Here is a 12,909-nt window from a genome sequence, read left to right as displayed (position 1 = left end):
CTTTTAATGTAATATATAACCGTTAAAATCAAGAGGTACTTTACATTTAGTACTTTAGTATGTTAGTCAACACATCAAAATAAGTGTACTACTTTAAAGCAATTAAAAAAAAGATTTAAAATGTACTTTAAAGTACTAATTAACATTAGTTAATGTATTAACTAACATAAACTAACAAGGAGCAATACATTTGTTACAGTATTTAATAATACTTGTTAACGTTAGTTAATAAAAACACAGTTGTTCATTGTTTGTTCATGTTTGTTCCCAGTGCATTAACTAATGTTAACAAATACAACCTTTGATTTTAATAATGTAATAGTAAATGCTAATTAATATTGACAAAGATGAATAAATGCTCAGGAAGTGTTGTTTATTCTTAGTTCATGTTAACTAGGGTAGTTAACTAATGTACCTTATTGCAAAGTGTTACCAATGTGTCTATTGAAATAGAAGTGCTGTAGACGTTCTATGCAGTGATAATTTCTGATAAAAGTCCATACGTAGCATTTATAAGTCAAAGGCACTGTAAATATTGATTAAAAAATCTAATTCAAAATCTTTATATTAATAACTTATTTTTAGTCTTAAATGGGCCTAAATTAAATCTGATTACCTTTATTTTGGAGCTGAAAGTATGGCACTCTAATTGATAGTTGAAAGTTTCATCATAAAAGCCAAAATTATGAATAAACAAACATGAAAAGGTTATGTGCGAGATATTTTGTGACTGACAGGCATTCCAATTCTGGGTGGCCACAGATGTCATGCCTGACGATAAAGTATATAAACCTATCAAAGTCGGCCTACGTGCTGAGCTCTAAGGTTGTTGTGTTATGGAAAATGCTTCTGTAGAACCCAAACTTCAACGTGATTTCCATATAATTTTTTTCAATTCAAAAGAGATTGCAGATTTTCAGATGAAGAATTGTTATAAATGTGTTCAGGCTGATATTTTCCAGTTGCCTGATTTTTTACAACTTTCCTTTTGTTAACTTTTTTGTGTGTGTGTGTGTGTGTGTGTGTGCCTCCAATCCAATTTTGTGGTTTCTGGCTTAAAGTCTTCATTGTAAAGCTTTTTGAAATGCCTATGAAGAAAATGGATAGGGAAAATATTTCCAGAACCAAGGCTGCTGAAAAACTGGGCGGTAACTGTTGTGATATATTGTATTACTGATTTGACAAGTTAAATTACAGTACATTTAAAATGGACTGAAGCGCAATCTCATTTCACATACTTTATGACCCCAGGTGACAGACAGGAAAAACTTCTTACCATTGAAAGTGGAATGATGGCTTGGATGTCCTTCTGCACAACCGTCAGCTCTGTGACCACCTTCTCTGCATCCGAGACTGGATTCTGGCCCCGGTAATCAATATTCCAGTTGATTCTTCTGGTGACTGATTGGCTGGTGAAGTTCTCCATCTCAAAGTCTAGCTGCATAATTTCAATGTTGGCTGCCATGTCCCTGAAGAGATACAAGATGATCATGTAACAGAGAGCAGCACACTTAAATAATCAATAATAATGCTGGAAAGAAAAAAAAGAAAAGAAAAAAATACTGGCTATCCACCAAATGTAGCCATTACGATAATTTAGAAGAGTCTAATTAGGGTCAGGTATGTATTTAAAGCTTAAATGGTTTAATATGCTGGCCATGAACAAAAACAGATGTTCTGTCATGTATTAGGTATTATATATTGAAACATCCAGGAAATGAATCAATCAGAGAGCTGGCAAAGGCCCATCTGTTATTTAAGACTGGATTACAGGAGCTAAAAATGGATTTACCCATTTCAAATTTAAGGAAAGAATTGCAAACACTCAAGTATCAGCACTGGGACTGTTCACCATTTGTATCACCACGCTTGTCTTTGTGCGTTCTAGACAGGCAGCATTTCTCCCAGCGATTCACAATTTATTTATTCATTCCCTCTTTTTAGTAAATTTTGGCCACATTGAATTAATTTGTTCCCTTGTTTTGATTTAATTAAAACAAGGGAACAAATTACAGTACAATGTGGTTAAAATTTAGTATATCGAGGGAACAATTTATTATATCATGCACGCAATTTACCTAAAACGAGGAAACAAATTTTTGTTGGAGGGCTCCGTATTTATTGTTCTTTTAAAGGTGAAATCCTTAACTTCTGCATTTCTGTGGCCAACAAACCTGTCAAGAGTTCTGCCATTTTATGGCCAAACAGAACGTCCCTCCCCGAACTCTCTCCATAAGCTGAGCCAATATTGGAGTATGGGGCCATTCAAACAAACAAAGCTCTGCTTTTTATACTCTTCAAGAGAATGAACCTATAAATGGCTTACCTAGTTGTTTTTTAGTTGTCTTACTTTTCGCCTTTGTTAGCCTTGGCTTGCTTAGTTGGGGACATTAAATTTAATCGTCAAAAATATTATTGATCTGCCTGCATTGACACCATTATATGAGAACTGAGCTGGACGATGACATCACGGTTTTCTCCAGAGCGGCTATATATATAAAAATTAACTAAATTAATAACTTTTTTACAACAAAAATGAAACATCACTGAGCTTACTTAAGCAGGACTGTGACGCTATTTTCTTCTGGAAACAAACTTTGTTACATTATTTTCCTGTTATCTCTGTAAAGCTGCTTTAAAACAATCTGTATTGTAAAAAGCGCTACATAAATAAAGGTGACTTGGCTTGACTTGATTTGTCTGCAAATTAAGCTGAGATAGGGAAAAGTATCACTGAAAAAACTGCACATCAAATACACATCAACAAAACAATAAAAGCAAAAATGCTGCACATTGACATAACAATAATCTTTGATGTGAAGCACATTGGTGAAATGAACACAGATGTAGTAATAAAAACAGCTGAGCACAACAGTTCAGCAACATACTGGAATTAAATTGGCGACACGGGGAAAAACAGCAACAGTGCCCAGCGAATAGTTTCTTCAGAGCCTCTGCAGGAAAGCTCCATAATGGATAGTGACAGGCTAAATAAGTTCTGTCTGTTGATTTCATGCACACTCATCAAGGATTATTTCCTTTATCTGAGACTCCAGTTCTACAGGTAGATGTGCTGATAGCAGCTGACAAGCACGCTGAGAGAGGCGGCCAAAAAATAAATTCCCTTGCTGGGAGAGGGTGCGTCTGTGGAAAAATGCTGCAGGGTTATCAAAATGTTATTTGTGGGGGGTAATTAATGTGTCAGAGCTGCAAAACCAACAACAACTTCTAGTGCGCAATAATAAAGATCACATTAAATTAAACCTAAATCATTTTTTTACAGGCTTGGTGTACTTAAGAAGCCGCACTTCAGATGTAGGAATGTCATTGACTTGGATATCAAAATATCAAAAAAAGGACATCTTGAAACAAATGATGCAAGATTTTTTCTAAGAACTAACTTCACTTTTAACCAACAGGTCCCAAGACAGTACGTGAATTTTAAGTGAATGCATGAAGTCAGTTCTGTACTGTTTCAAAAAAGAAAGAGATTTCTTTTTCTTTTTGAAATACATAAATACCTTTATTCAGCAAGGATACATTACATTGACCAAAAATATTTCACAATATTACCATTTAAAAAATGCAGCCTTGGTGAGCATAAGATAGTTTAAAAAAATTTTTATTAAAAAAGTGAATCTGAAACTGCATTATGACAATCAAAAATATTTCTTTCTGAAATTTTGAACAATATATTTGTGTTTTTTGTCATTTCAGACCTAACTTGCAATGCATGCTCTTTCTATATGTTGTTCTGTAGTTGTCACAGTTATGTTCAGTTTGTCTTAGGGTACATTTACACAACAACGATATGCTTAAAACTGAGTTTTATGCGTGCAGACTACACCAGTGTCAAAACAATCCCAGAAAATGAAAACCCCCCACCCCCGCTTTTACGACTTTTAGTTTGTTTTCATTCACATCATGTTTTCCATTGTTTGATTTTCCCGCCACCCCTTTGTTTCTATAGTTACTGTTATTACGTTCAGGTTGTTTGAGTTACTAAAGTTCTTCCCTCACAGTCCTTCAGCGTTTGGTCTACGTTACATTTAGTGTGTGTTGCCCTGCCTGTCTCATTATTATTTGTATTATCCTCATTAAACTTCATATTGGAACTTTATTCTTCATCTGCCTTCAGACAGTAGAACAAAGATATTCATATATTCTTAAGTGCCTACAATATAAGCTGTATGGATTTTGTATGGATATGGACAATGCATTTTTACATCCCTTTTGCATGATGTATTAAAAACCAATTGTTTAGTAGTCCAGCATACAGTATACTTTACGCTGATGTAGATGTAGACTGTAGACTTTAGTACACTACAGTGGCCAAATGTTATGGTTTACAAAGCCCCTTTGTTATGCCTCCTACAGACTGTGCAATTTCGGCAATCCAATTAGAACATTACAAATTATACTGTACGACATGGATCTAATAAACTTTGGGTACCACATGTATGTAGACTGTACGATGATGACATCTATTAAATCGTAGACTACGGCGCAAGTTAGTATAGAAGAATAAAATCATCAACGAGCGCTAGTGGTAAATAAATAAAGCAAGATGACTTTGGCAACTGTGGTCTTTATGTGCAATGAAAAATAGAGGAGGAAGCGAAACAGGAGACTATGGATCGGATGGGAAAGGATCAAAAGGATCATGGGAAAGGATCGAAGGGAAAAGAGTCCAAATTGGCATGCTAATTTTGCAAATGGATCTTGAGGTAAGTAGTTTTATGTCAGAAGACGTATTCTGACATCGGCTATCTTTGGTCGCAAGACCGTGACAACGGCGACATAAGAAATCGCCACGATTAGTCATATTTCGTCTGGGACAGCCCAAAATCGTACAATGTGTACTGGGCATTAGGAGATAATGTTTTGTCACTCATTGTTGTTTGGCTAATTTGAAATTGATGTGGCCAGTTAAGAGCATTAAGTGTGACTTCCCTACTAAAAGTTTAATCACTTTTCCTTTAGTTTGGTAGGAAATATTTTAAGGCAAACGGGGAATCGATCTTGATGTCCATTCGCTGGACACTGCATTAACAAAGTTAATATTGCCTTAATTATTTAGCCATTGCTGAGAATTGATTGTCCTGCACAACAGGAGAGGAGGCCAGGGAAGAGTTTTGCTAACGATCAGTCATGAAGCACTGCCAGCTTTCAGAACGCCCTGCTTTTAGACTCATTTTAGGCTTGCTTAACTCTGAGTGCAGAAACAGAAGGAGAGAAAGAATTTGCATGAGTGTGCAGCAACCGAATCTCTAATTGAAAATACACTAATGGAATGATGAAGCTTGTCTTATATTGACAAATAATGCTGGCAATGCCTTCAAGCCCAGCCCCAAACCACATTCGCAATGTTGGCTTCCAGCAGTCGAGTCACTCATTAAAACCGTTGGAAAAGATAGATGGTGAAAGATTATGGGCGGCGTATGCAAAGACATTTGCAAGTATAAGAAGAGAGATGAAGTCTGTGGACAGAACGAGCCGTGCTAACAGAAAATCTATACGAGGAAACGGCATCGACTTGCTAAAAATTATTAATCTTCTCAGACAACATGCTCATACAGGCATTACTTTGTTACGATGGAAAAAGTCCCAAGCCACATCTAGACATATTCTCCAAAACAAAGAGTTGAGTTAAACTGATAGAAATACAAACTACAAAGGTTTTTAATAATGCTTTTTAATGTAACTTTGCAATCTAATCCTCCTTACATGTCTTTCGTGATACCTACAGAATGCCCTAGGGCTGACCAAGCCAAATATGTATATTTTGGCCACGGCCATAAAACATCTAAATGACCGTCCTGACAAGAGGAAAGAAATTCTGCCCGCCAAAGTTTCGTTGAATGTCATTGGTCAGGGCTCCCCACAGAGGTGTGGACTTCAGTTTCTTTAAGAGAACTGACCCCCCTGCCTTCTCTCTCTTACTTCGCTCCTCTTCCTCGCATCACCATGTAACTGCTTCGTGTCCCCCTCTGGGGATCTTTTCCTTTGGTTGTTTAAGTTTTATTTTTCATTTCTACTTTGTTCATTTCCTCAGACGAGTAAGTGAACTTAGCCTGAATTGTTTCTTTGGTAATTTACGTCCGAGACCGTTAAACCTTCGTTTGAAAGTGCGCACTCCAGACCATCTGCAGACCACGTGACGCTCCGACGACACACACACACGAAACGAGGCCGCTCACCCACGCAGCCGTTTCCAGCAACATGAGAGAACCATGTGCAAGTGTATTCGTTTTCCGAGCTTTCAGAGTATTAAGATGTGTTTTTCCGTGTTGTCTCTCAAAGGTTTCAAGGTCTGTAATTTGCCACTGATCCCTCCAGATTCTCTCTCTCTCTCTCATTCCCTCTCTCTCTCTTTATTAATGTATTCTCTTTCATTGTCGTTGTATTTTGTTGTAAATACATTTTATTCCTTGTAACTTTAGTAACCGTATACGTAGTTTTCCTTTATTAAATTCATTATATTAATTTATTGATTCTGTCTCTCGCTCATATACAAGTCCCTTTAATGTACGATCCAGCTACGTGCTTTACAAATTTATTGATAAGAGGTATCGTTATAGAACAGGAAAGTTATTCCTTGTGGCCAGAGGAATAGCTTCTCTTGAAAGTCTATAAAGTAGGATAATTTTGTGAGGTTTGATGAGATCGAATGATCAGGTTTTGCTGGACAAGCCGATGATTCGATCATAAATTAATCCCCTTAAAGATTATCCTGACGATCGATCTATGATAGACATAGGCCTAATAGATTTATTCAATATTTAATTATAATCCGTTTTGATTAAGTATTGATATACAATCGAGCTGATAATAACCTGTCTGTAAAATATAGTCTACATATGCAATTAATTATAGTCCTTTGTGGTTAATTGTCTAGGTACATACAGTATACCCTGCAGATGCAGGGAACATATTATCCCTTTTTGGGAGATTTAACATGTATGATTATCTGGGTCAAACCCGTATGAATAATTATTAATTGTAAATTACTAATTTTGAATACATATCCCCAAAGCCTGACCCAGGTTCCTTACACAAAAACAAGCGGTAAATTCTGTTAGTTGTGATGAAAAGTGCAAAACTGTTTAAACCTGCATTAAAAATAACAAGCAACACCTTTCTACAGTCTGGTGTCACATTGCCGCTTGACAACATGTCAGAGACAGTTGCAATGTGAAGCACATAAATAAACGGTGATAAGTTTTTTATGACAAAACTTTCAGACTTTGTCATTTAAATTCCATGTAAAAGGAGAATTTTTTTATGCGAGTGTCAGGCAGTATAATACATTGGTCGAAAAGTGAGAGTGCAAAAAAATAATAGTAATAAATCATGTAAAAAAATGGCAAACACACGGATCAAAATATCAGTATAATTGTCACAATCACGTTAGTTTGGACTCATTATGTTTTATCATCATTGTTGTCACGGACACTAATTGTGTTAAGCTGTCCACTCATCAATCACCATCAATATCACCTGTTTATTTGTTCAGTTCTGTTTCAGTTCGGTGTCTGATGACGTGGGTGTCTGGGAACGTCAGTTCGGGGTGGTGATGGCGCAATGGATAAGACACATGCCTTTGGTGTGAGAGACCCAGGTTCGAATCCACTGTGGGACACCAGTGTATCCCTGATCAAGACACTTAACCCCTTGTTGCTCCAGAGGCGTGCGACCTCGGACATATCAATTGTAAGTCGCTTTGGATAAAAGTGTCAGCTAAATGAATAAATGTAAATGTGACGTCTACTGTGGAAGTGTTTATTTTGCTCTGTTCTTGATTGAATTACCCATTGGATTTATTAAATAATACTTTTTTGCATTCATCTTTTTTGACTGTTAATACAACCACCCCGTGTGACAATAATAGTAAAATGCAACTATGCAGTTATATTTAAAATATAAATATGATATAAAGGACTCATAAAAATGTCTACATTTTTAAAGCGGTGCATATGTAAATATAAATATATGTATATTTTAGATGTTGTCAATATGCCCATATTGTATGTGTCAGTGAAAATCCAAATATACACAACGGTTCAAAAGTTTGGGGTTAGTAAGATTTTTTCTTTAAAATAAATTTATTTGAAAAAAAGTCAGCAAGGATTAGGGATGGGTACCGAAACACGGTATTAAACGGGCCCCGGGGCTGAATTTTGAAAGACCGCTGTATCGATAAGCTCGGACGTTATCGGTTCTGCTGTCGGTACTGGAGAAAAAAATAAAATACACATACTATTTATTATTGCTATAAAGACGTAATCTTGAACATTTTTATCTCGTCAGCCAGTTCTATGTATAATACTATTAAACCATTTGTCTGTGATGCAATTTTGCTATTTGCAGTCCAGAAGAGAAGAGAGAGCGATCTCTCAGGCGTAGCCACAGCGCGCACAACATGACAGTCCCTGCTTAATAAGTGACAATGAGGACAGAACTAAACATTCAAAAGTGATTACACTTTAGATGTGGAATATTATTCTAATTTGATTTTAGATTTCGGCTTTCAGAGATTATAAAAAGAAGATATTTGAGATGAAACCATTACAAACTAGACGCATTCTGTCTAGCGCAACTTCCTTCCCTTCACAACGATGCACTGTCATTTGTTGTAAAATGCAGACTCTACTGTTGCTAAATTGCAGACGCGTTTAATCATCAAAAGAGCTATTAACAGCACAAAAATCTGCGCAAGAGACGCTGTTCACAACAAACAAGTTTGTACTTGTTTTTGCTTATCGTATCCTATCTCATGTATATAAAACAAAAAAGCCTGCACAATGCTGCATAACAAATAGATATTTTATTTCTTTTGTCAAAGCATTGCTTTTTCTTTTGCTATAGATATTTTGCATTTCAACATATAAAGCAAATGTTAATTATTACCCTATAATAAAAAAATAAACACACCAAAAAGAACCGATAAGAATACCGTTAAAGCACTGGATCGATAAGCAGTATCGGTTATGAGTAGTAATACCGTTAAACCCTTAACGATACCCATCCCTAGCAAGGATGCATTAAATCGATGAAAAATGACAGCTAAAGACTTTTACATTGTTAAAAAAAAATCTACTTAAATGCCGTTCTTTCCAATCTTCTAATCTATTCAACAAACAATTCTAAAAAACAAACAAAAAAAACAAGTCGCTCAACTGAGTTCTTCACTGTTAATAATAATAAATGTTTCTTGAGCACCAAATCAAGTATTAAAATGATTTCTGTGGTAATCAAGACTGGAGAAATTTTGCTGAAAATTCAGCTTTGTATCACAGGAATAAATTACATTTTAAAATGTAACCCGATTAAAAGCTGTTATTTCAAACTGCAATTATATAATCGCAATATTACTATTTTACTGTATTTTTGATCAATTAAATGCAGCATTGGTAAGAATAAAATCTTATCCAGCCCAAACATTTGATAAATAGTGTACAACAAACCATCATATTTTTGTTGAAATAAGAGCTGGTTCATATGGAAGTTAGTGCTAGCATATACCAACTGTATTTGTAACAATCCACATATCACTGTTAAGCCATTAGAATTGAATTTCATATTCTGTTATTGAACTTAAATAAATATGGCCTAAAATAGCTTTAGTACGCTGACTCACATTGCTTTTTCCCATTTTAAAGGCTATGGATACTGGATCAAGTGACATACATTTTGTATTTACCATATGAGATTTTGGTCTTACTCAGAATGATCATTACTGAAATAAAAAACAGATGCATTAGTAAAAACAATATGCCTGGTAAAACCTGGAAAACCATATCTCTATGGTAGTATTGTATTGTATTGTATTGTCTTTGCCTAAAAAGTGGGCTGAATGGTCTTAAATGACAATCAATGGTCTCAATGTTGTATAGCCTTAAGCTCTAAACTGATGAAACCTGCTTACAGATGTCAGAATACACAAACATACAGTTTTCCCAGTAGCAGAGTTGCAGGTGAGTGACATTGTCTCTTCACATGTCAGACAGATTATTATTATTATTATTATTTTGCCAGGGTTCACTTAATACAGTGGGGAAAAGAAGGATAGAGGCTAAGAAGCTTAGAAACATGAACCAAATGGCATGATGTTGAATTCAGATCAACTCTCTGATAATCTCTCTGTCGACACTCAATCACCAGGTCTTGATCTCCCTGACAAAAGGTAAATCACACCTGACTCTACTGGCTAGATGAATCACCCAATGATCCTGAAGATGAGGACGATAAAAACCTTCTAGACTAGAGTTTTGGAGATTTCTAGAAATCTGGACTGAAAATATTTGTCTGCTATTTCTAGTTGGAGTGTATATAAAATCAGAATTATAATCTGAAAACAAGCAGGATGCTAAAAAGCATCTAAGAAGTAAACAGAAAAATTGACATTTTTAATTTGTTTCATTTTTCTTACATCCAGGATTACTTTATTTGATTCATTTAAGACTGATTCCAAATGATGGTTTCAATTATATGTATATGTCTTTATTTTTGACTACAGACTGTCTTTAATGAGCTGGTTCTGTCGTAAAGCCCTGCAATAATAATTTAGTATGAATGAATACACAGGACGTACGTACTCATTAATATGACTACAAACGTTTCATTAAGTATAAGCCTCTCCGATTAAACAGTAACATCCTTAAACAAAGGTCTTAACTGAACAGGCGGCGTTGTGTTGTAGTTGAATGTTCTTTGGATTAAGTAGCACATGTTTGAGTGGGTGTAAGTGATGATTCAAACATGAAAGTTTAGGTTCTCTTTTTTTGCTGATTTGAAAGCACCAATTGCTATTCACTACGCACGGCTTAGTTTCCACTGGAGAAGCTGTTCCTAGATCAGTGAACAAATGCGGGAAGCTGACTTACCCAGTAACTCCTTTGATCTTGCTGGCTTCCACGGTTGCAATCGAGTGTTTGGCTCCAGACTGCACATCCCATTCAACCCTCCACTGGTTACTCTTCGACTTGGTGCTGAGGAGGTTCACCCCTTTCTTTGCTTTCACCCTGTGAATAGAACACAGCAGTTTTAAAGAAGTATACAGTATATGGCTGGAGTCCAACAACACTGTTTTGGATTTAAGCTTTCAGCTTAAATGAAGGCGCTAGACACCTTGGGATACCCATTAAATTCTCTGTTTTAGCCTTCCAATATTCAATTAAATTAAATTCAATTCAATTCAATTCAAATTTATTTGTATAGCGCTTTTCACAATACACATTGTCTCAAAGCAGCTTTACAGAAAGTGCATTTCGGAAATGTACATAGAAAAATACAGTTAGTTAATCATGTATTAATTTATGGCATAACATATCGCCGGCTTTGAGTCGTCTCTTCACAGGCGTCGAGTCGTCTCTTCACAGGCGTTGGGGCATCTAAAGTCTCCGTGAGAGACTGGATAGTCTAAGATAATATCTTAAAAATCATATAAAGAGTTGTAATGCTATGACATTCATCACTAGACGAATGCTCAGTACGAAAATGTGTTGTTTTGTTGTTAGTTTAAAGGAACAACTGTTAATGTGTTTTTCATGAATTTCCATGGCCAAACTTAATGTTTGGGTGGAAAACACAAACAAAACAAAACAAAACACAACACAAGTGAACAACTGTTGATGCGTCTGTTCACATAGACATGAACATTAGCATGCTGTCATCGTGACATATTTTTTATTGATTTATTTCTTTATGGACAGTCAAACTTTTATTTTATTCAGCCTTTTCTTTAGCCTATCTGATGTTTTTTTCCCCCCACACTGGTCTGAAAAGATAAATCACATGCAAACATCAGACCAAAATGTCATGCCCAAACTTTGTGGTGGTGTGAACAGGCCTAAAGTGTTTAATTTTGCAACTCAAATAAGCAAAACATGCAAAAATACAAAACCAAAACACGGAACAAAACATAAACCAAAATAAAACAATAACAAAAAATAACAAAAACAAGATAATATAAGAAAATTAGATAATACAATTTAACTTTAAAGTAATGTAGAACAGTATATAAAATAAAGATATCCCATGCAGGAATAATTATTGTTATATGAATCCACTCCTTCAGAAGCTTATTTGTATAAAGATTGTCAATCTGTTCTGCAAACCAAATCCTATTTCCACATGACTTCTGCTTCTTCATTATGACCTCTGAGACCTTACATGTAAAAAGCATCTTCTGTGCATCAATTTATGCGCACTAACTACCCATCATATGCATTTCTCCTCTGTCTATTAAAATTCAAAAACATCAGCCTTTTCTCTGATCCACAACCAGATTCCGATGATAAAATCCCTGTGGAACACACCCCCACTCTTTCAGCGAAGCCATAACTTCAAACACTGTTTCCAGCAGTGTTGTGTTTCAATAGAAGCTGCTGCGGTTCATACATGTGCTGCTTAACACATTGAATAGGTGCAGTGACACAAGACTTGGTAAATGATGTATGCTTTATAGCCTCTGGATTACAGACCCCTCTCTATGAGTTCCTACTATCTGATATCTACCTAAAGCAGAAGTGAAAATCAAATCTTTGAGCTCTGCCCACACCAAAGAGCCATTCAGCTGCAATGCCGCAAAAGCAGTGGACACATGCGAGACGTGAGACGACGAATGAAAAATAGTGAGATAGAAAAAAGAGAGAGAATTTAGAATCCAATGACATATCAAAATAGGGAGATTATGATTTCATCCGTTTTATATTAAACAGCTTAAAAAGTTCCCATCATGATGTTTCTCACACATTATTAATCCTGGTGATGAAATAATCTGATTTGATGAGCCAAATTTGAATCAACTGTACGCACACACAGACACACACACACACACACACACACACACACACACACACACACACACACACACACACACACACACACACACACACACACACACAC

General features: G+C 35.8%; 1 protein-coding gene across 3 annotated transcripts in view; it reads right to left on the bottom strand.

Annotated features, from left to right (window-relative positions):
• Nucleotides 1–12,909, bottom strand: part of tmem132e (transmembrane protein 132E) — a 386,941-nt gene that overhangs the window by 44,841 nt on the left and 329,191 nt on the right. For all 3 annotated transcript variants that reach the window (XR_013195659.1, XM_077206566.1, XM_077206567.1), the window contains exons 3-4: nt 10,887–11,024; nt 1,277–1,469 (exon numbers count right to left, since the gene is read on the bottom strand). Coding sequence is in view for 2 of the 3 variants with exons in the window: in XM_077206566.1 (XP_077062681.1) it covers nt 1,277–1,469; nt 10,887–11,024 (331 nt within the window). In the remaining variant the exon portion in view is untranslated. The remainder of the gene's footprint in view (nt 1–1,276; nt 1,470–10,886; nt 11,025–12,909) is intronic.

Source organism: Siphateles boraxobius, unplaced genomic scaffold, assembly GCF_051911475.1.
Source record: "Siphateles boraxobius isolate OS27281-9 unplaced genomic scaffold, OSU_SipBor_1 56, whole genome shotgun sequence".
Taxonomy (NCBI): Eukaryota; Metazoa; Chordata; class Actinopteri; order Cypriniformes; family Leuciscidae; genus Siphateles; species Siphateles boraxobius.
Note: the sequence above shows the minus strand (reverse complement) of the source record. Positions and strands in the feature narration are given on the sequence as shown.